The 25,391-nt window shown below is 40.0% G+C and overlaps 1 protein-coding gene across 1 annotated transcript in view; it reads right to left on the reverse strand.

The window, feature by feature from the left end:
- Positions 1 to 25,391, reverse strand: part of LOC140693515 (trafficking protein particle complex subunit 9-like) — a 170,837-nt gene that overhangs the window by 62,945 nt on the left and 82,501 nt on the right. The window contains exons 3-4 of the mRNA XM_072957335.1: positions 23,009 to 23,130; positions 21,858 to 21,978 (exon numbers count right to left, since the gene is read on the reverse strand). Coding sequence (XP_072813436.1) covers positions 21,858 to 21,978; positions 23,009 to 23,130 — 243 coding nt within the window. The remainder of the gene's footprint in view (positions 1 to 21,857; positions 21,979 to 23,008; positions 23,131 to 25,391) is intronic.

A 25,391-nucleotide genomic window follows, 5' to 3' on the forward strand; every position in this document is an offset into this window, starting at 1 on the left:
ATTTAGCTGAAGTGTTGTGCTGTACACAAGAAACTAACACAAAATTATAAACTAACAAGACTTCAATGAAAATATTTTTAAATAGACCAAAAACGAAAACAAAGGAAAAGGATATTATCAAGCAAAAAGAATAAAGTACTGATTCAGGCTACAATCATGGATGAACCTTGAAACTTTATGCTAAAATAAGCCAGACACAGAAAGCCAAATAGTGCCCTTTAAAGTGAACTGTATCTAAGCGTTTATTGTACTACTCCTGTAAATTTTCCAGAGGTTTGAAATCTATCAATATCAAAATAAAATGTATTATGCATTAAAAACATAAAACGCTTCCTCACAGGAGGGCTTTAATTATTAAATGCAGAAACGCATATAAAGCTCTTGGAAAAACAATTTGCACGTCCACACACAGTCACTGCTGTCACTGCCACTCAGAGGGTGGTGACAGCGCTGATGAGAGCTGCCTCCACTCGCTCCCCTGCAGAAAGGAGTGAAGGCCTGAGCTCTGACAGGCAGGGTGAGCGTGAACCTGAGTCATACACAGCCACGTTCCAGACTCTGCGTTACCCAACTTTCTTATACAAACTGCAACATGTAATGTAAACACGCTAGAGGGATGTATCTTACAACACAGGGAATACAGACAATGTTTTACAGTAACTATAAATGGAGCATCTATTGTACACCTGAAACTAATATCATATTTTAAATCAGCTATATTTTTATGAAAAATTAAAAAATATTTTTAAAATGCTATCACTTTAATATTCAATTCGGTTTTTAAGTTACTACTAAACAGCTCAGAATGTATAAAAGCATTTAATTGTGCTGTTTGCTTACATATTTATTTACATTCAGCCTCTTGCTAAAAGAGAATTTAAACAATTCTGTTAAACACAGCTTAACAACCATAACAACAAAAGGCAAAACGGAGAGTGAAGAGAAAATGGAGATTCAATACTTAAATGAAACCAGGGGGAAGTAAACTCATAAAAATGGATTCCATGAAGTCAGGGCAAGTGTTAAGGCTGACTAGAAATTCAGCTGTAGGATTCTTGGCAGCGAAACCAAAAAGAAAAGATGATGGGGCGGGTGGTAGAGCGTGTGCTTAGCGTGCACGGGGTCCTGGGTTGAAGCCCCAGGGCTTCCACTAACAGGTAAATACATCTAATTAACTGCCCCCCTAAAAGATCACCAAAGAAAAGAAAAAGAGAAATTTCTTTCCCAAAGAACCCTGATATTAAATTTGGATTAAATATTAAAAAAAAGAAAAAAAGAAAAATTCAAAAGATAAGTGACACTGAAGGAAAACCACAGCTGGCCTAACAAGCTAAGTCACAAATCAAAGTGTGATAAGTGTCGGTTTCCTGATCTAAGTTTTGCTGGGCTACCTGGTAAATCTGAAGTTTAGTGTCAGTTTACTGGGCTAATAAGCTAACCCGAAAATCCAAGGTCAACAGTTGTCAGTAACGTGATCTGTTCCAAATTGATAAGCTTCAGTGTACTGATTCCTTGCTTTTTGTTGTTTGAGCCTTATTGGGTATTAGCCCCATACTTGTAATTAACCCTATAAAACCTCATGTGCACGTCTTGGAGGTGCTCAGAGCTTTGGAAAAGAAACCCCTCTGAGCCCGCCAGCGTAATAAATCTCAGTACTCCAACCCTCTGTGTGATTCTTATTTCTTGGCTGGCCTTTTGTTTCCATAACAACACAAGCGATAATGCCCGTGAGATAAATCTGGGGAGGCTGCTGGTAAGTCGCCATGTCTCACGTGGGAAAATCTGAAACATCCTTCTCACCACTCAGAGTCATCATAAGCCCACACCACACCTCCTGCCGTTAAATGCAGGAGCACGGTTAGGGCCCGGCCTTTGCTGTCTTTGTGTCATCACAGTGATACAGGATGGAAGGGGGAAGAGCACAGCCATTCAAGGAAGGCCGCAGCAATTGACATCAAAATGGTGAAGGATTCAACCCCCAATAGGCCTTGAGGCTCAGGATGAAGAGATTTAACTTCTAGCAGATCTTGAGATTCAGTAAACATCCATTGTAATAGTAACCTGGTGAATAACATGCCCCAGGCACCATGGCAGTCCCAATGATAGCCACAAAAGGTCAAAGGGTGGGAAATGGCCAACTCCCTGGGAATCCTAGCCCCTTGCCCTAAGGCTGGTCCTTCTACTTATTAGCATATGAAACCACCAAGCCCAAGAAAACAAGCAACACAGCGCCACCTCGCGGTCACCACTCTCTGTCCCTCTTTGGAGAAGACAGACCTTCTGTCTGTGGGGTGTGTACCTACTTCTAATCTGTGCATGAAACCCCCACACCTCGTGACGTTTCTCTTGCATTTCAATGTATCTGTCTGAATATATATACCTTTACTCAACACTGGCTTGCTCTTGAATTCTTTACTGCATGAAGTCAAAGAACAAAATCTGGTGGGGCACATCCCAGGGGCTCAACGAAAGCCTGGGACACAGCCCTTCTCATGCCCAACGTTTTTTATTCTTGTATCAACAGGACTGGGCTGTGAAGTGACGTCTGAGGCCCCAGCTAAGGGACAGAACCAGCTTCCAGGGTTCCAATTTGCGGGCAGCCTCTCCCCCAGCTTGGGCCTTGGGGTCTGCCCGGTTCTCTGTGTTTCTCTGTTGTGCTGACTCCCCAGCCATACAGCGTACTCCTAGGCCTGTCCCCACAAAACCCTTCTCTCCAAAATACAAGCACGTCATGTCACAATCCTCTTGTTCAACCAGGAAATGTTCAGCCCACTTTTTTCCTCCCCAATAAATTACCCAACTGTCCTCCCTCCCATCACATCACTTCTTTCTTTGTGAGAACTCTGCACTCGCCACACCCCATCATGAACACAGGTGTCTTGCTGGCTGTGACCGAGATGTTTCTTTCTCACACAGCAAGCGTCCTTTCACTTTCCCCTTGTTACCTTAAAAAAGCCTTTCCTGAGTCACCCACCCCTCTGATTATGAACTCACAATGTGCTAAAGTTGCAGTCACTATGTGCATACATCCCAGTTTTGGCTAGGTTTCCATCACAAGATCTTCATTAAGGAGCTGCATCAAGAAGTTATACAGGGTATTCTTACATCAGAGTGGAGGAACCTGCAAAAAATTTAAACGGCTTTGAAGAGAGTGTTAACCAGGGACAGAGATGTCGCGGGTCCTAGTCAAAAGTGTCATGAGGAAAAATGTTCTCCCAAGGCTCAGAGTGGCTTCTGAACACAGAATCCTCAGGGAGGAGGTGACAGGCAGTGATTAGGGTGGGTGATACAGGTTACGCTCCCCCAGCTGGGGAAGAATAGGTTTTTTTCTTGTTTTCCAAACAATTTCTTACTATCTTTTTCTCTTATTGCCACATACCATTTCCTACGAATTAAGCATATCAATGTCAGTCATTTGGGCCACTTGGGAGAAGCTACACGATGCCATTCACAGGGATGGGGCATGACAGCCACACCAGTCTAGGTTGAAAGACCAGTGGGGGTATTTGCAAGGTAATCACGGGCATGCAACAAACTCCCCAGCTTCAATGACCTCATCTCAAAGCTGGGGTCAATAAAACTACCAAGCAAATTGCGTGAAGATTATGGCCAATGTTTACTAGGTAAGTGCCCGTGAAAGCTGCCGCTTAATGGGGAATGAGTACGATCAATGAGGCCCTGTCTACCTGCCCACATGCGCCCTGCCTTCCTGCCTTGCTGCAACAGCAGAACTTGTTTAGCTGAGATGAACACCCCCAGAGCAGCCCAGACGGGAAAGCTCCCAGCTCTGCACGGCGAGACGTGTTCCTTTCCTTCTCAGAGCTGATCACAGTTTGCTGTCGTCTGTTTTTATGTTTATCCCTTTTGTAACTCCCTCTCCTCCGGAGTTTTTGCTCAAGCAGCACAGGGCCAGGTGTGTCTTGGGTCCTGCCGGATATTCTGGGCAGGGAAACAGCCAACTCCATATCTGGCTCTGGTGCTGAACGGAGAGAGCAGAAGGCCCAGGGGCCCATGCTGAACTGAGGCCCCTGCACCCAAAATTATGGTCTGACCTTGGGCAAATTACACAGTCTTCTTTACCCTGAGATTCCTCATCTGTCCATGAAAATAACTGCCCATGTCACACAGAGTTACAAGTATTAAAGGAAATCAACAAATTCACAACCTAGCCAAGGGGCTACAAGTGCATCCTCAACAGACAAATGCTGCCTTTACGGCTCTGACGCACGCTAAGCGGGGCGGCCCCACACAGTGAACACTGCTAAGTGCCAGGGTGTTAAATGCTTCATGTGTGCTATAATACTCTTTAGATCTTACAACAATCCCAGGAAGAAATGAATATTATCATGCCCATTTCACAGATTCACCAACAGGTTGAGAGTATGCATTCTATTCCAAGGCCCTATGGTGAAGAAATGGCAATTTAAACCGGAATCTGGGCCCAGGCCTTGGCTCCATCTCTCTCCCATCCACCTGACCACTTGCCTATGAATTCCACCTGTCCAATATAAAAGTTTGCAGCCGGCCATCCCTTAAAAGCAATGTGTGCCACCGTTTGTCAATGTTGTTTAATTACCATAAACTGTTCTCAGAAACCACTACAGTAAAGAAAGTTGGACTTAAGGAATTCTGCATTGCGTTCTCCTGCAATGTGCAGGATCCCTTTCCTACACCTCCAAATCCAAGTGTATGCTTCCTCCGTGTTTATGTTTGCACACGGCTTATTAAAGCAGAAGGTATCTGCAGTAATTCCATCTCGGTTGCTTTCCAAGTTTGCAGATGATCCATATTCGGTCTGTGAACGAAAATACTACAATGTGAATGAGAATACTGCAACCATGTCAGTAAACAAAGAATACTGATACCAAGTCATTAAAGGCTTCCGCCACTCCCCGGCGAGGACAGGCCTGCAGCCCAGCCACTGCAGCAACTCACAATGGTGCCCTCTGAGCAGACTCAGAATAAGAAAGGACGGGCTACTGGCCCGAGATAGCTAGGTGCTTGTCTAAAAAATGAATTCAGTGAGTCCTAATATTTGCTTCCTCCCATTCATACAAAATCACTAAATTCTTGAACTTGAGATACCTGGCTTTCTTTAGATAACAAGTAATCTTTTATTGTTCCAACAACCTGGTCTTTGTTGTAAAGCTCCTATATATCCTAGCTCTTCCTCAACCTCTTGGGAGCAGTCCCTCAGAGAGTTCTGAGAGACGGTCATCCTGGCTCGAGTCCTCCCGCCAAATGAAACATAACTCTTAACTTTTAGGCTGCACGTTTATTTCAGTCAACAGTTTTGGACACCATGAAGCACCACAGCAGATTTCTCTCCACCTGAACTCTCCAAGTAACCAGAGCCTTGGTACCAGCAGTGGCCCTTTGTGCTCATCCGCCTCCTCGGGGGGTCCAGATGAATTTGGCTGAGTCTCTCCTGGTTCTCAGATCTCACATATTGGTTGATGACCCTAAGTTTTATCTGGCGGTGTATCCAGGTACGTGGCCCTCCAGTTGAAAGAAACTGAGGTGAATTACCCACCCAGTGGAGACATCCCGAGTGGGTCCAAGTTGAAAGACACTGGGTTCAGGACTGAGTGGTTAGGTAAGAGGCTGGTCTAATGTTTTCCTCAATTTGGTTACCTCCATTGAATTTTTCAGGATAAAAGTAAAACTCTTATGAGGAAACTTTCAACTCCAAATTTTGGACCATCCTCCTGGCTGGTAACAGCATTCTCGGGTGACAGGGAATCTTCCAGGAGTGGTAGACACAAAGACTTCATGCCACAGAGTTGTCCCTCTGGGAAATCTTACTAGCAAATTTATTCTGAGAAGCCGACCTTACAATGGGGAATAGAACTTTCAAAAAAAAAATAAAGAACAGAAAAGAAAAGAAAAAGAAATGACAGATTGCCAGTCTCCAAGTAAAACCCCAGCCAGATTTATGTACATACAAAACTTACAACATTAATCGGGAATAAGAAAAAAAAAAACTCACTCTGGAAATAACCAGGCCTGATAAAAACATTTTTTGGCATTCTGAACTTGTAAAAACAAAATCCCCTTTAGTGGGAACTTGGATTTCTCTTCCTGTGTCCTTGAAATGTAAACGTTTTATCTTTCTCTGGATGTTTTAAGTGTGTGCATGTAAGTATATATATGTTTAGTTTAGTTTTTAAAGGAAACCTTGGACTCTGCCATACAAAAGTTCAAGTATTGTGTACATACGGTGGCCACGCAAATAAATTGGGATTCTAAGCAATTCTTTGATTGTACCAATTTTCAGATATTTTGCCATCTTAAACTTTGTTGCATCAGCCTGGACCACGAAGGCTTTAAGCTTTTGGAGAGTAAACCTTTGAATTTTATTTAGGCAACACCCCGACTCTCATGTGGAAGGGCCTCTTCATCTTATTGGTTTAAAATCACTATATATATATATATATATATATATATATATATATATATATATATATATATATATATATTTATTTATATATATATAAATTGATGGCCATATGATGGATTTTTTAATTTGGAAAAACTTTTTAATTGGTGAAAGTTTAAAGAGATCTCATTATAAACGGCTGTTTTATTGGTACCTATTAAAATAAAGTTTAAATGCAGAAAAATATATCTAATGGTTAACCTAAGAACTCAGATATAAAAATATAACTGGTTTGAAAAGCTACATTTTTGTTTTTCCTTTCTGATAAATGTTTCTAGAGATGCTAATAAAAACTTAGTATAATTAATGTTAATTAGGTTGAATAACTGGAAAAAGGATTGTAAAAATGTCAAAAAAACAGATAAGTGGCTTATCCCAAAAGGATAAATATTTTTATATGGTTATTTTGAATGAGATAAATAAAATGGACATTTTTGGATTTACATACAGGGTTTTGATACTACACTACGTAAAGTTAAAAAAAAAGGGCCAAAGAGTTCACCTACTCCCCCCCAACATTAAAGTTCAAACAAGTCCGTTTTATTTACCACAGTTTAAAATATATTTATATGTAGACTGAAATACTTGATCAAGGATTGGGACAACAGACCAATTAATGAAATTAAAAATCGAGAAGGGCCTAAGCTCTTTGGCTGAAACTTGGGCATCCTAGAGACTTCTATAAAATTATATACAATGTACACACACAAAAAAAAGGTTTCTGTCACTCCTTCTAGAAATAAGAATTATTGATTAAACTTAATAAATATAAAAATTAAAGGTATAAGATTTAATAAAATTGAGATAAAAGTTTGTGAAATTGGTATATTTAGATGGTCTTTATATAAACCTTTTGCTTATGTTGTGGGATAGATATGTTTCAGTGGAAAAACGCTTCCCCTTCTTGGTATTATAAGGCTGGGCACATGTCTATCCCTCTGAAAATATTAATTGAACAAATTAAAGGAAACCAATATAGTTACTTGAGACGTCCAATATAACGTAAATCTAAAAAGTAATTTGAGTAGCTAAAAAAAAAAATATAGGTTTACCCTGGGTTTAACTTATAACTCAAGGAAAAGAGACCTTAATAAATGTCTTATGCAAGCTTTGGAAGACAAAATAAAGAAAACCTTAGTTTTAAAACATGGAATTCTTTGTTTACAGCTCTTCTCACTGATACAAAAATGCCAATTAAGGAGATAAAATTGGGTCTGGGTGACAGAGCATTTATCTGGGGACCTGGAAGAGAGTGTCTTTGTCTTGCAGATCAGAAATATAAATACAACAAACAGTGACCTAGGACTGAGCCTAATTAGCTCAACGAAATAAAACTTGAGGCCATGAAATTTTTGGCATTTTAGAACTCAGAACTCTGACGGGTCCTTCAGACTTTGTGAGGAAATCTTAATTATCTGTTTCATAAATAGTAAGCCTTAGTGATTTGAGCAAGCAAATTCAGCTTACTCCAACTATTATTATAAATATAAGTAAGTTTTAAAGTGAAGCTATGAGATCTCTAGCTTTTGTCTGTTTATAAGCCTGCATACAGATTATAGAAGTGAGATATTTCTACTGCTAAAAAAAAAAAATTTCGAAGTCAAAGAGCTCTGCTTAATTGATGTAAAAATATAAGAGCTTAAAAATTAAGTATTTTTAAAATAAAAACTTAACAAATTGACTTTCAGTGTCATGTGAATTGGAAAATGTTCAGTATTAAGGTAATATTTGATATTGTTTAGTTTAAGTATGTTCTAATAAATATAGACATCTTTAAAATCATCCATCTTAACTATAATACCTTTACTGTACCTAGGTTTAATGAAAGTCAAATAAGATCCTGTTATATCTGTTGCAGATTTGTCAAAAAAAAAAAATAACAGTAATGTGCTGTGGTAAAATTTTAAGTAAATTAAATGCAAATGAGATGAGAGCTTTGGGTAAATATTTAAAATATATTTTTAAAATGTATGCTTAAAATAATCTCTAAATGTTTGATATCTTTAAATTCTAGAGTTGTGCTAAATTAAGTTAAATGACAAGATTTTATTAAATATCTATGCCATTTTCAGATAAAATAAGATTGAAATATGAATTACTTAACATTTAACTTCCTCTTACAGTGAAACTAAAGGTGTTTAGAAATATTAATAAATGGTTGGTGTCACACAGAAATAGTCTCTATTAGTAAGGGAATGATCTCAGTATCCTAGGAAAGTAATATAAATGCGTAAAGGAAGATGTAAGAATGGAATAATACTTTGTTAATGAAAAATAGTGACTTTCTCCTGAAGCTGGTTACCTCTGAATGGAAGACAAAATAAGGGACACACTAATATAAGTATAGAAAGCTGTGGAAGGCTTGTGGAAAAGGAACCCTGAGGAAAGTTTTGTACGTGGTCAGAATTGGCTAAGTTTAGAATCAAATTGGGCAACGTAAATGAATCTTAGAAGTTAGCTGGAACAAGATTAGATTTGGTTTTCTCTCTGTTAAGAGGAAAAAATTTTCTTAAAATATTAATCCACCTTCAGTAACAGATTGTGAAACTTCTTATACCACTTAGCTGATCTGTTCTGCCTTTACATTTGACATATTTTCTTGTTAATGAATTAGTACTACATTACAGTGATCTATATGTTTATCTGATCAAGTGTTCTGAAATCTTTCAAAAAGCTCCCCAAATATAAAATTCTAATTAATTAAATAAAAATTAATTTAATTAATTAAAATTCTTTTAATCTCCAGTTAAGTTTGGGATGCTACAGAAGGCCCCTGAAACATCCCAAAGAGAGATTTTTAACTATAAAGTTTCATTTGGCATTTTAAATAACATGGAATTGTCAAATGAATCATAAAACTTCTAAGGTTATATTGAATGAGAAATATTATTAATATAGGTATTGTAGAAATTATATGGACTCCCTAAAATTCTGGTTTATCTGAAATGTTACCAGTGATAATTATGGGTATAGTGAACAGGTTTCTTTATTGATTATAGTGTAACGGTGTTTAACCATGCTTTTAAATCTTTTGTCATTTATAGACAGTTAATTGTTTTCTTCTGATGGTTTTGCAAAATGCTTTCTCTTCAAGGAGATTTACTGATTTCTAATAAATTTCAAACTACAGCACTGAACTAAACTGGGTAAGACATTTTAAAGTTCTAATGAAAACTCTCATTAAAAGAATTAGTTACATGGGACTGATTAACCAGCTGAATATGGTTATAATTTTTGATATTGTTTGAAATACTACTGCCTTTTAACCTGTTTCCCAGACATAAAGAATCTCTTCTCCTTAAGCTAGTTATGGTTCACAGCAATTTGATAAATTATAACTATGCATACAGACTTGGAACAGTTATCTTTTCTCTCTATCTGATCCCTCAAAAGACTAAAAATACTTAGGTCCCCAGTGGCTCTATCAGACAAATTAGGGAGATCATCTCCTAAGAGATATAGGAGTATAAAGGTATTTTAAGGATTTTAAAGAGAAAAGAATTTACCTAAATCTGTAAGGCAAATATCCATGAAAAGCCTTGACGTGGCTTTCTTGGCCTTAGAAAACCTTATTAGCATTCTACCCTGAGACTCCGTATTAAAACTTCCAACACAGTCAATTTAAAAAGCCTATATGATCAAATAATCAGATTTAATTTGTAAAGAAATTAATCTTGATTTGGCTATATTTGAGAAAACTGAGGGTAACTTTAGAGAGAAAAAAATTATATTTTAGTCGATATTAAATTCTAGTTTTGTTAATTGAGGTCCATATTTACTAAGACACTTCCCAGATCATTCCTTGCTGTTATGTCACACTGCTGTACAGTTTAATTGAATTATGAAAAGAATACTCTAGGTTTGATTCTGAAGCTCAGTAATCTATCCTTGGGTAAAATTCCAATGCCCCATGACCTGCAGCCAGGGGATTATACATACTGCAACAGGCATGACTTAAAGAACTGTCTCCAACCTGAATGGAAAGACCCTTTTTCAGATACTCTTAACTAGACCATACACACCAAAGCTGAAGGAAACGGAGTCTCGGATTCATTTCCTATCTGAAACAGCCCCTGCAGTGCACTGGCCTATAGAGCGCTGCTCACCTTAAAACAATGCCCAAATGGAGAAAAAGCTTCCATACCAGGATGAGAAGAAGACGACATCTGAGCTAGACTGCTGACCCAAGACACCGGACCAGGACTGTATACCAATTACTTTGATAATTTCTCCAACCTTTGATTATGAACTACTCCAATTGTTAAGTTTATGATAAATTACCTATGTCTAGTACTTCTGTGTTACCTTGGTGGGTTTCCCTAATACAAGGCTCTAACTAGGTAGCCCTCAGAAACATTATTCTAAAAAGAAATTATAGTTCTGTTTAGGCCACTGTTGATCTTACAAGGTGGGAGATTTCAACTGGCCAATTAATACCTGCTCTGACCCTGACCATAAATATGAACTTTCTCATAGGATCAAACTCAGAAACACAAGCAAAATTTTAACCCAAAAATACAACTTCTCGACTATTAAATTCTTACTCGTGACTTTATTAACGTTACTAGCTGTATTACTTATATCCTGTCTATTTTATAAAATTGTTGTCTTTTACATTTCCCAATGTGTAACTAGGCCCACAAGATTGATGATGGCTAAACATCTTGAAGAAACAGATAAAATTTATAACCGTGAATAAAATAAATATAATAGTGTGATTCTAGGTATGGGAATGAGCAAAGAAGGTTAAACACTTCCTGGATCATAATAGAGTAGTAAGACAGGTGATCCAGAGAACTTTTAGTATCAACAGGGCCTGATAAAAAAAACTAACACCTTGAATGGCAACTCAGAAGATTCTTCACCTGAACTAGGAATGAGCCATCCTAGCAATGTGGGACAAAATTGGTCATGAAATTTCTCTCAAAATATTGGTCGAATTTAGGACCAAGGGGGAACACTGTGAATGAAAATACTACAATGTGCATGAAAATACTGCAACCATGACAGTAAACAAAGAATGCTGAATCCGAGTCATCAGCGGCTGCTGCCAAACCCCAGCGAGTACATGCCTACAGCCCGGCCTCTCAGCCACTCACAGTGGTGCCCTCTGAGCAGACTCAGAGTAAGAAAGGACAGGATACTGGCCCTAGATAGCCAGGGGCTTGCCAAAGGAATGAATTCAATGACCCAAATGTTTGCTTCCCACCATACATAGAAAAGCAGTAAATACTTGAACTTGAGATATCTGGTTTTCTTTAGATAACAAGCAATATTTTATTGTTCCAATTACCTGATCTTTGTTGTAAAGATTCTATTTATCCTAGCTCCTCCCCTACCTCTTGGGAGCAGTCCCTCAGAGTGATCTGAGAGGCTGTCATCCCGGCTCGAGTCCTCCAGCCAAATAAACCAAATCCCTTAACATTTAGGCTGAACGTTTATTTCAATGAAGTCCCAGAATAGACACAACTCATCAATTCTGTAATGGAACACACTGAATCAGGAACCAAAAGCGTGTTTTAGTCCAGAAAATCTCCAGGTTCCTATTTCTTCCTGTCATTATACAATCCCTCCAGAACTCATTACTTTGCTGTCTGCTCCTCTGGCAACCAAACTCAGAGAAGAGTCAACTCAGCAGAGCACCATGCTGGGGAGAACCCCCCGCAGAAGCACTGCAGGCTGCCTTCCCTCCCGCACGCTCTGCTGACCCTTGGTGTCCTCCGTGGAGACCAGGCCAACACAGCTCTTCCCAACAGCTGCAAAGTCGCTCACGTTAAATAAATCATTTTATTTTATATGATATTTTACGTATATACCCATCTCTGAAAACAGCTTTGCCAGAAGCCCAAATCTTCAACATTAATCTGCAAAGGCAAATCAGGTCCCCAAGGGAAAACAAGTCTTAAGACGACGCTAAGGCCTCCAAAGTCCTCTCCACGACCATGAACCAAACTGCCTGCAGGTCTGCAGCTGCAGGACGCTACATGTCTGCTTTTAAAGCAACCCCTTTCTGCCCTCGGGTGCTACAATGCCCTTTTATGCCCTCCCATCACAGGGCAAGAGCAGCCGCTGCAGAACCTTGCAGGGCAGCACTGACAGGACTGGACAAAGGGGATCAGAACTAAACAAAGCATTCTGATGACACGAGCTTGTCACTGTGTCTCTTTACAGATGTAGATATATATAGAGAGAAGTGGGGTGATATTGCTCAAAGTCACACAGCTAATAAGTGGCAAAGTATATAACTCTGCTCCTCCCTCCTGTGTGACGCCCAACTGGGACAACCACAGGGTTCTCTCGTGGCTGCCTGAACAGTCTTTTCCTATCACTCATGACACACAATAGTGTCTGAACTTAGCCTGCATTTGCAGCATCTTTTCCCTCCAGTTTCTCAGGAACAAGGCTGTTCGGGCCTGTATGAATTCCGGCTTCCTGAAATCTCCGTGCTCAGGCTGGTCTTGCCTGTGCATCCGGCCCGCTGCTCAGAGGCTCTTCCTCCCCTGCAGGAGGACGTTTCTAATCTTCACAGGGACACAACCTCAGGGGAGCTCTCCTCTCGCCCTCAGCATGGCAGGTGTCCCAGGCCTCATCCCGAGCAGCCCCGTTAGGACGGTGTCTGCCCAGCTCTGCTAGTCAGATCAGCAGCCTCAATGCCAGGGATTATACCCAGGTCACACTGCAAACCTACTGCCCGCCTCACAGCCCCCAGCCAGCAGGTCACCTGGAAGTCACAGCAAGTGCCCCACCCAATCCAGAAGTCTCTTCTTTTGCCAGCACCACTGATGAATGGTTTCCAACCTTCGGTCAGTTTCGCACAAAACAGCACCTTCAACTGTGAAACGGGTGGTTTTTCTTCTGCACTTCATCCTTACTGGAAACGTAAAGGGAAACCAAAAGGCCTTTTCTCAACCCTTTTCTGATGAAACCCTCCCACCCACAATACTCATATGCTCAAGAGCTTTGGATCCACATGATTTTCTTTCTCTTAGGCTAAGTGGCTCAAAAAACTAAGGGATTCTTTCTCCTTTGAGGGTATTAGCACTCAGTTTCTCGGCTTTAATCTGTTTTTGTCTCTCTCTTCAGTGACCCTAGCAGTTGCCACCTCTTACTCCCTTCAGCAGCCTCCCTCCCAACTTCTAGTCTAGGAAATCAGCTGTGATGAGGGGCATGGGGGCAGTCACAGAAGATGCAACTAAGGCACAGAGAGGCTACATAATTTGCCCAAGAAATCACCTTGAACCACCAACAGAGTGTGTCACGTCCCTCTGTTTAACTCTAATGCTAAGCAAGTTAACTTTTTGTAGATTATGTTTATAAACAGATGAGGTATGAAAATACATACAAGGACACACATCAACTCTAAGATATTCATTAACTCCACTATTTTGTTTCTATTTATTTTATTTCTATTAAAAAATTAAGAACCCCTGCAGTCAATATAGCAAAATGTTACTGGGTTTTAAATCCAGAATATACAGGGGTTGTGTCATTACTCATTCTTGTATGTATTTTCACAAGACAAAATGATTTGAAAGTCTCTCTCCCCGCCCCCTACTCACTACTGGCTCTCACCAGAGCTCCCAGACCACACATCTAACAGCCTTTCACTTTACCCACAGCTGAACTCATCAGTTTTCCCCCAGAACTCCCTCTGCTGCTTTCCCTCCTCAGAACACAGCAGGACCATTATTTAACTCATTAATCCACCCAGAAACCTGGGCCTTACTCCATCCTACCTTCACAGAAATCATTGATCCTTTCCTCTTTACCATCTAAACATGCTTTCAATCTGTTCGCTTTTACCCACTGACCGTCCCACCGCTCAAGTGGAAGCCAACAACACTGCCCACCTGGACTCATGAGTCTCCCAAGTGGCCCCACAGCCACTCTCCCCTACTTGAGACAAATGTGATTGTGTCTCTCCCACGCTTTTGGACTCATTTCAGACCCACTGTTCTTAGAAGAAACTTCAATTTCTTCACCTGGTGAAGGTCTTTGCCATGAAACTGTCAGCTCAGGAAGGGCAGGACACACCCTCGTCCCTCGGCTCCACCATCTGGCAGAGCATCAGTTTGGGAGGATTGAGTTCTTAGCAAACTACTTCACTTATCCATACAAATCCATGGTAGATTAGAAAGATTTTAGATGTTGAGCTTGACTATTAATTTGGGGATTTTGCACTGGCAACCTGCAAGTATATATTCTAATTATTGTGTCTTCTTAAAACCATACCCAGATTAAAGGATTATTTGTGGAATGTCTTCGGAGTAAAAGGGACTGTACTTTTACAGATTTTATGTTTTAAAATATGAACAACCCGGACAGGGTCAAAAATAGAACCGCCTCACAAGTGACAGAAGACAGGTGAGACGCATATAGCAACAGGTCACAAAGATGGTAAGAGCAAAGTTGTTTCTCCAACCCCCGAAAAAATTCCTCCAAGAACTGAAAACTCAGAAATTTGAAAGTAAAATACTATCATATAAAGAAAGAAAATAAATAATCCTCTTCATAAGGGTTTCTAGATCTGACTGCAGAGTTATTAGCAGGCCATACTGAATCCTAGCACAGAAAAATCAGATGGACTAGTGGTGAGTAAGTTCCAGGAAAACGGCAGTAACTCCTCCACTTGAAAGAGGACACACACTCACTTGTTCAAGGTGATTGTAAACCACATTCTGCAGAAATTCAGAAGATTCAGGCACCGCTTCTAGATGGTGATGACACGGAAGGACGGCTTGGATGCATGCTTCTAACTGAGTCACCGGCATTCTTACACTGCAGGGGGAAATGGAGGCCCTCAGCCAAGAGCACAGTTGTTCCTGTCATGTATCCCAGGCCGTGCCTCGGGGACTCAGTGTACTGTAGCAGTCCGGCCCCAGGTGAGGACCCGCAGCGTGGCCCAAGCAAGCAGGAGGGGCACTGTGCTTGAGAAATCCCATCCCCCATGGGGGCAAGAGGGGCTGGTGGGGTTGTGTGAACCTATAAATGCTCATAGAAATACACCTGCATACATTGAAGTGATAAAATTAAAAGTAGCAGGCTATTTAACAAAATTTCAATTGTCAGTGTTAATTTTACCATTCCATTCCGCTTGTCCCCTGCACTCTGAGACAGGCTTAGGCTCTCTCACACATGCAGCTCTGATGCAATAGTTGTGAAGTTATTTTACTTTGCTGCAAGTGTCTTCGCTCCCAGTGTCACTGTGACTGTCGTCTCTTAACACAGTCAGATATCTTCCTGGATCTCTCCCTGAGTTCCTTGCTCCTGCTTCTCAGATCCTGAGATAAAGAACAGGTGAAGGCACTTGACTGGAAAAGTCAATGTGGACTTGACCAAAGTCCTCAGTGACCCCCTAGGTGAGTGCTGCCCACCCCTTACCTTCGATTCTCAAGGTTCTGCCCAGGGTGACATCCAGCCAGGAGAGAGTCCTGGGCCCTATTAAAAGCTGTGTGGCTTGGGTGCAGGGAAAGCTGCAGGAGCTGGTTCCGTAGCCGGTCCCATCCACACCTCTGCTCCTCTCTCTCCCGAGGCAGCGCTGCCAAGCCCCCAGGCTCCCTGAGCTTCTGTCTTTCTCTTCTACTCTACTTCAAGCCCTTTTCCTCTTCCTTTATTCCCTGATTATCCCTAGCTGGAGTGATTTTTCTATCATAGAATCTGAAAAAATTTCCTGCAGCTGAAAAAGAGGTGCCAGAGGTCAACGCGCATATGGTGGTTCCTGAATAGAGCCCCTGGTTAGGGGGACCCTCATCAACACTCATGGGGCATCAGGCATGTTGCACCACCAACAAGAGTTTGCTGTGACACCAAGGCACGCACAGCATCCCTGCTCACTAAATTGTAGTTGTAGTCCTTTATTAAGAAGCAAAAATAAAAAAATTGCTCACGTTTCTTACTAAAATTATTTATGAGGGAGAAAAAGAAATTGTAATAGAAAGAACAAATTTCACTCCATGTTAGATGTGTTCATTTGGCTTTAATCCTGTACCTTGTTTTCTAGGCTCAGACTTGCTATCTCTGCACCTTTTGTAAAAGAAAGTTGCCTTTAGCCTGAAATATCCAGGAGGGTCTATTCTCCGGGCTCTGATCTTTAAGGATATTTGCTCTTCTACACTTATGTATAGATGGCAAGTTGTAAAATAGTGAATAACCTTTCTTTTTTTTGGAGGTTTTACAGGGGCACCATAATTTGACCCACATGGACAGCTGCAGGAACAAAGGATTTCAAGGACAAACAATTCATACAGCAAGAAGTTTGCAACAACCAGCCACATCCCTGCCACTTTTTAGTATAAAAGGAGACTGAATTCTGCCCTGGGGAAGAGAGTTCTACTGGATAACAATCTGCCATTTTCTGGGTCTGCCAGCTTTACAAATAAAGTCTCTTTTCCTTACTCCAACATCTCATCTCCCGATTAATTGGCCTGTCATGCAGCAAGCAGAACGAGTTTGGACTTGGTAACAAATTCACTGCCTTAGAGGTAGTATGTCTCCACTGTTTCCTCATTTCCAGTATTTCACAACCTATCAATTTTATATGCTTTTTAACAACATGAACAAAAAACCTATTACAAGGAATTGATTCCACAGAAATAAAATTATTTCTACTCCTTCAAAACTTTTTTCTTTTCTATTTTATTTTGTTTTGCTTATTGAAAAGAAAATAAATTCAAATCTTTTTATTTCACGTATTTTTATAACTAGATATTGTAAATACTACAAAGATATTTAAATTGCAATAAAAATTGTTCATATATTAGTATAAAGATATATACACAATCAATGCAGATTAGGAAAGGAGTAGATATTTACTAAAAATCCACTGCACATCCAGTCTTTTACAAGCATATCCTGGAATATAAGCTCTATTATCCAGGGTCCCCCACCCCCAATCTCACTGCGGAGTCCCTTAGTAATCAACTACCAAGGCACCAGCATAGAACCATGAGATCACTATTTTAGGTATAAATGAGAGTATTAGCTCATTCAATTCTAAAACAGAAACCTTAAAATAAATACTGAACTTACTTACAGATAAACAAATTTGGACACAAAAAAGTACAGTTTCTCCCCAAATTCACAAAGATAATAACTGGTAAAGGCAAGATTTGAACTCATCTGCCTTGAATATAAAGCTAAGTTGGAAATCCCCTTCAACTGTGGAGGACCAGCAGCACAGCCTGTCACCCTATCTTTGTTCAGATCTGGCTTTAGACAGCCTGAGACAGCACCCCTTCCTATGGAACTCGAGGGCAAACAATAACAATAAGGATTTTATATTCTGTAGTTTCTTAGGTCTCAATTATATAAAGTGTCAGCAGGTCAGCAGAAAACTCTGGGAAATATGAGTGGGTCCAGAGCTTTTTGCTGATAAGAAACTCAATCTATCAGGACAGAGTGACCTTCCCATGAGAGGCCTCATGGACATAAACTAAAGGCAACTGAGCAATGAAAACTAGCAAGAACATGGAACTCAAGCAAGAAGGATCCCTACCATCCCCTGCCCAGTTGCCTCTTCACCTTTGTGGACAAGACGGCAGAAGGTCCATGTTCTTGTCCAAGTTACAACATCATGGATTCTCACCCATATAATATTACGACTCTATGCTGTCTTAAGTCCTTTCCAACTAAAATATGATGACACCAATATCTCAGCGGAATGTCTATGTCTCCACTTTCTCTCTTCTATTAGGAGACTATATCTATGGCCACAAAGCCGAAATTCAATTAAAAACACCATGCACGAAGCCTGGTGAAAGTCTGTGTAAGAGACATTGTTCTCAAGCTCAGTGAGTGAAAACTCAGAAAAAGTGGTCCTTCTCCCTCTGCAAGTGGAAGGTAGCCTGATTGTGTGTGTGTATGTGTGCACACGTGTGTGTGTAAATCAAATACAATGTATTGTGGGATGTGCACAGATTTTTTTTATGTTACTATCATTTCATGAGGATGAGCCAACCTTTAAAGTAATTTGAATCTACTATTCTGAGAGAGTCTCAGGATCTTTTAGTGGAGGATGGGAAAGGGGAAAGGAAAGGAGGAAAGAAGTAAATGAAGCAAAGCTGTAAGTATACTGCTAGGGAAAGGCAAGACATTAATTTTGTTCCTACTTGCATCACACACAAATTAGGGACTGGCTTTCCCACATGTCTTGTCAAGCACTGAGTTGCAGAAGAACAGGTGACAGCCCATTTCTCACTGAGCTTGTGACTGTACGTGGCATCTTATAGACACTAATTATTTAACCTGATCAAACAATCTAGCAGCAGGCTGTAATTCTCCTATTTTGAGAGATAAGAAAACAGGAAGTGAAAGAGGGTATATAGCTTGACCAAAGTCAGAGGACAAGTAAACTAAAGAAGATGAATTCAAACTCAGATCTGAATGCAGAGTCTGATCTTCCCACTCCGAGGGCTGGAAATTCCTTAACACACAGGGTCCCCAGCTCCTCTGCTTTGTTCCTGGCACCAAGCATTTCCCATGGCGATATTCTCCAGTTCTCAGACACAGCGCTCTGTGCAGCCAATAACCTCCATTCGACCTTGATCATCTACCTGTCACGCCCACCAGGCTTCACCAGGCAAGAAAGCTGGCTTTCAACTGCATACAAAGCCACCCGTTTTATCCTGGACTCTTCAGCGGCTTTTCCAGCGTAAACGCAGCCATGAAAGTGCTCACAGTTTGTACATGAGCCACACTACCTCTCTCCATCTCTGTCCCCACCTATACTACTTTGCTATGACCATTTTGAGAATCTTGGAAACAAATTTTTAAAAACAGAAAAGAAAGGATTCTGTAACAAGCACTTAATACTTACAATTTTAAATGAGAAGTTACAAAGTGAGTATTTACAAACCGAATCTGCCTTCCTAGGTGTCAGTTTTAACAGTTAAAATATACAATAGCAAAAAATTCTGACTTAAATAATTAACAAAAACATCAACAATAATCTGGAATAAACTCAAAAATAATGCCCATGTTGTACATGGTGGAAGTACAGGACTGTACTGTGGGGTAAAGTAAGAGGTGTGAAAGTAGAGACATCAACATTTTGTATGCAGGAAAGCAGTTTTGTAAAAATGTACGTTCTCCTAAAGATAATTCAAAAGTACTAAAAAATCCCACGACAGCACTTCTTTTTTTTTTTAACTTGAAAAATTATATTAGAATTCTTCAGGAATAATAAAGTCATAATACTAACCAAGAAAATTTGGGATCGAAAAGAGAATCAAAAAATCGCACTGTCAGATATTAAATAAATGTTTACAATATGTAAGATATAGTGCTAGTGTAAGAAAGTAAGATTGATAAAAATAAACCATGAGCTCAAAAAGAGACTCTAGTGGACATAAGTATTCTTTACAGGTGGGATTTCAAGTTAAAAAGCAAAGTAGGAATTCAATAATTGTCTTGGGACAATCAGAGAATCCCCTGGAAAAAACAAATTCTATTCCAGTCATAATGACCGCAAGAAAAATTACAGAATGTGATGTGAATATTAGAAAGTACTAATAACAGCGAATATAATTCTTTGCTCATATTAATTCAACTTCTCTTCACTATAACAAGTACCATCATCATCTCCATCTTAGAGATTAAAAAAACCTACAGAAGAAATTTATACCATTATAAGAAAGTATTTCTAAGAATAATATCAGGAATAAAACCCAAAAAGAAGACATTTACAATCTTAAGATTATTTTGGGCCACAACAAAAATGAACCTACTGAACAAAATGAAAGGCAAAATATGACAAGGAAAAGCTCTCTGATACATGTTGATGAAGACAAGGGGTTAATGTTCATAATATACATAGAGCTGTCACAAAGCAACAAGAAGCTGCCTCACTTAAATGTGTGCAAAGGACAAAAGAGATCATTCACTTTTTAAAAGTCAGATGGCTAATGAGTGAAAAATGCTCAATACCTCACTGGTCATCAAGTGCAAATTAAAACAATGAAAAAGTACTTTTGCTCATCATATTGGCACATATTTTTAAAAGATATTCTAGCTAGTGTCCATCTTTGAGAGAACAAACTGTGAGCGATCTTTTGGAGGATGACATGTCAATGGATATGTAAACTCTGAAAAACGTGTGTACACACAGGCTGAACTCCACATTTTGGAATCGTTTCATTTAGAAAAATTCAGTTCAAAAAGATGTACTTATCAGAGCATTTACACAGCACTGTTTACAATGGTGAGAAGAAAAGCTGAAGTGAAATCATATCCAGCGATAGAGAATTGGTTACATAAGTTATTCTACATCTTTTCATGCCCCACAGGAGAAGGAATTTCTTGATTCACTTGAAAGGAGCCTGTGATTTATGTAGTTGTCACATCCAAGGACTAAATTTCCAGAAACCTTAACGAAAATAATACTCATACAAGATCACAGGAATGTTTGTATAAGAAGTATGCCAGTCAAACACCCTTTCTGACAGTGGAAAATGGAGAAAACTTAAGTGTCCACCATCAAGACAATGATGCGGTAAATCACGGTGAGCTGTGGGCACTAAAGTTCCGGTGTTTCGGCGTGGTCCAAGGCCTTGTCCACAGTACGCTCCCACGAAAGGTGTCCTTACACAAGAGACCAAACCTGCATATCAGGAAAACCCTCTACTCTATCTGAAAGGACCGGGTGAGTCTGGAGAGAGAGGACGTCTGTGATATATACCTGAGTGAATAAACCGAGCTGCAGAAAACATATAGTATGGCCTTATTTTTCAATAAAGCATATATACACACACATAGACATAGATTTCTCATATACGTGTATGTATGAGTTTATTTATATGACATAGGCATAAAGGTCATGAAATATATACTCCACATTGTCAGCAGTTTTTACTCTCAGGAAAAAAGGGGAAGGGATGTAGGGGACTTTCGGTACCACAACAGATCTCTTTTCAGAATTTCAGTTAAGTATACTTGGAATTTAAAAGTTTATTTAAGTCCAAAGTAAAATGGACGAGGACTCCACAAGACAGAATGCTATACTAGTCATTAAAAATCATGCCAGGGGAGATAGAATATTGTAGAAAAATGTGTAATAAGCCGAATGGAAAATGGAGGTCTCCACACAGTATACAGGCACACATTGCTCGCTGGTTTTTATGACAGAGGTAATACACACTGATGAAAAGAACAGAAAATAGATGTTAATGTGTTAATTATTATCTCTGAGTACTGGCACCAGGATAGATCCATTTGACCCTTTTTTCATACATTTATATTAAATACACACTATTTTTCATCTGAAAAATGCATTTTTAGATGTCTAGTACCACACATTGGAAAATTACACGAGTACTTACAGAAACAAATAACTAGGAGACACCGCAGCAGCGTCACAAAGTGTAGAAAGGGCGATCCTGAATAACACCGCGCAGTTACATAAGGACCCACAAAGTGAGAGCACCTGCTGTAACAGGGCGCGGCCCCCTTCCATTTGTCAGATGTGTCTTCAGGGCTGAGGCAGTTCTGAGCACGGCCAGTGTCAGTGCTGGTGTCTGGATGGATGCCACTGGAGGTGAGGGCACCTGCAAGCCGAGAGGAAGAACAGAAATCATCCTCTGCTTTTTCTGTCTTGTTTCTTTGTTACTTTTAAAGAGAGGCGGAAATAAGATAAACTGGATCTTTCCTACTGAAATTTCAGTAATGAAACCATTTTTAAAGTGATCACAACTTATATTCTGCCTATGACTGTCTTTTCAACAAAGCATCATATTTATAAAATGTTAATTAACTCAGTTAATTAACTCCCTGTTGAAACATTCTAGTAAAGAGCATGAACTGCAGTATGTAAAAGAACCACACCTGCAGTGACTAGCTCAGCTGTCTTGACGGCAGTGCAGTCAGCCCCCACCATCCCGTGGCCCTGAGCTCCTGATGCTGGTAAGAGAGCGCGCTGCTGCCTCAGATGGAAAGAAAAGGTGAAAGCATTTTCTGAAATCTACAGCACTGACAAAACATAACTGATAAATCCCAGGCTCCTTTGAGGCTGTCATTTTCCGTTTCTGGCCAACACCCGTCAATGAGCAGAACCACCCCATTCCCGAGTCATGGGACTCACGTGGGCAGAAGTTTTGGAGAAATTTCCAGGTATAGAATGTAAACCAACTATACATAAAACTCTGAAAAAGAAAAGATGCAATAATCTGATTTTGGAAGACACTAAAATATTCTCCTAAGCCTTAGTACTTGGAAAGGCTGGGCTTCTACTAAGCCACTTATTTATTTCACAGCCAATGAGCATCTCCCACAAACCCTGTTTCCCTGTGTCTGCTGGGAGCTTCAGGCACATTGATGTTGTCTATCTTATAAGTCACAAGGCAGAGGCGTGTGTCTCACGCTGGCAACTCTCACACAGGCTCAACTCCTAGCCTCACTGTATGAACTTGGCCCCATTTTCTCACCTGTTTATTTGGTACCTGCTCTTCTGTAAGCTGCCTGAAATGCTTATTGAAACAAGTCAGAAGAATGAGTGGGTAGAGAAATGGACAGATGGACAGGTGAGAGATGGGCAGAAAAACAGAGAGTCTCCAAGAGAAGGGGAGCAATCAAAATTACCTATGCAAAACCCTCTTCTAGTCAGGGAAGGAAACCACCACGGAGAAGTGTGAAGAGGCAGGTTGCTTAGGACTGTTTCCTGGATTCCATGAAAAGTCACACCAAGAGATGAGAGGGTAGAACTATAAATAATAAAAGAAAAAATCATGCATGTTTGAAAAATATATCTACATTATGTACTTTCTAAAGAATAGAGTCAAATTAGCAAGGCCCAATAACACAATCCTTGGGTATATACAGAAGTGAGAATCCCATCTCCAATCTGCAAGGCATCCCTTTGGAGCACTGAGAGTCTACACGGTGCAGTCATAAAGCCATCACCGCAAAAGCGATGCTATCCTGCACTTACGAGGAAAGAGCAGCTGTGCTCGGTCTGCCTACACGTGTCTTTTACACCCCTCAGCACCTCTACGGGGGAGGGACGCCTAGCGAGCCCCATCTCTGCAGGACAGAAAACAAGTCCAAGAGAGGCTAAGCCGACCTACCAATTCTCCATCTCACAGGACTTGTCACTCCAGACCAGGACTCGAACTCGGACCCACGTTTGTAACCACAGTACTACCGTATTTTATGTGCTTTTTGTGTGTATAATACATTTGTTTCTGGCATGAAAGGGTATTTAATAAATGATCGGTTGTCTTGTCTATCTCATTAGTTCACAATCTTTATATTTTTGAATTGTACTCTTCCCCTGGAGAAAGGAACGGAAAGAGCGGGGGTCAGAATGAGGTGGGGCTCCATTCTTTATCTGTTGCCTCATCTCATCCAAGTCCCCAAACAGGGAGAAAGAGCAAATGTTCTCTTCATCATTTAAAGAGAGGGCTCCAGTGACGGTGACTTACTCAACCCCAAAACCAAGTCTGGGGGAAGGGCACATGCAGCAACGAGAGCAGTATCACCTGTAGGAAGGCAAAAAGAGCTCAGGGGATGGCTCAATGGGTCAGCCTGATTTCATTTCAATCGATAATACAATAGCACACTCTAAAAAAACTAGAATGCAATGGATTTCCTCTTTCTTGACATCTAGCAAGTTTCCACATCTCACATGTAACATTATCACGAACTAGTGAAAGGAAGAGTCCACAGACAAGGAAAATCAATGCCACAGGCAGGCTGAAACACAGGCTGGAGGAAAGGAAGGGAAAGGGCATAGTAAAGAAGAGGGGAAATTCTGGGAAAAAGACATCATCACAAGGACTCTCAAGCATCATCCAGCAATCATATAATCATTCTTTCAAGAGAGAGTTACTTAGGTCCTATTTTGTGCAACATTGTACAGTGGGCGAAGCAAGAGCACAGCGTCCATGGTGGCAGCAAGCTGCGGAGCTCCAATACACTTCTGATCCCGGTACCTTGCACACTTGTCCTCAGTATAAAGGCAAAATATATAGTAAAATAATCCAATGTAAACTCTATGCAATGCTGAAAAAAATTAAAGAATACCTAAATACCTGGACAGACACACCACGCACATTCCTGAATCAAATGACAGCATTCTTGGGATGGCAGTGCTCCCCAGAGCGATCCATATATTCAACGTGGACTCGATCACAATCCCAGTGGGTTCCTCTGCAGAAACTGACTATCTGCTGCTACAATTCATATGGGAATTCGAGGATCTCAGTAACCAAACCGTACTTGAAATAGAAGAACAGTTTGAGAGGACTTGTAATTCTCAATTTCAAACCTTACAACTGTATCTCCAGGTGAGATTAGAGGCCATTTTTAAGTTATAATTGTGTTTATCCTTATTTTCTAAATTCTGTACAACGAATATACCTGTTAGAATAAGAAATTTAAAAAGTAAGGTATCTTTTAAAACATGCAAACCTATTCATTCATTGGGAAAAAAATATTTTGACTATAAAGAAGTAAACAAATATCTAGTGAAAAAGGACTATTTAAAAACAAGAGTGCATTTACATTTTTTGTAAATTGGAAACGGAAAAGCACAAACACATCAAGTTTCTAGGGAGAGTGTTGCAACATATTAATTGTTATTTCCAAAATTCTAATTGAACAATGAAAACTCACGAAAGACAAAATCTTGATTGACAGCCAACTGCAAACACATGGAGAGCAAAGGCCTAGAAATCACAGTTCCTTTAACTCTGCTACTAACTCAATAGGAGAGGAAATTCCTCAGTGAGGGGACAGTGGAATCCCATGCATAAGACAGGATACACAGTACAAACTGCACTAGAATTGGGGGTGATTTCCATAGAAGAATTCTAAAGTTACAACATTGATGAAAAACTATAAAAACACTGACAGACAGATTAAAACACACAGTCATATATATTATATAAAAACATATGAAGTCTGCCCCCATGTTGCATAGAAATACAAACATATTTGTTCATTTATGGGCACTGATTACTTT

This window comes from Vicugna pacos, unplaced genomic scaffold (genome assembly GCF_048564905.1).
Source record: "Vicugna pacos unplaced genomic scaffold, VicPac4 scaffold_19, whole genome shotgun sequence".
Lineage (NCBI taxonomy): Eukaryota > Metazoa > Chordata > Mammalia > Artiodactyla > Camelidae > Vicugna > Vicugna pacos.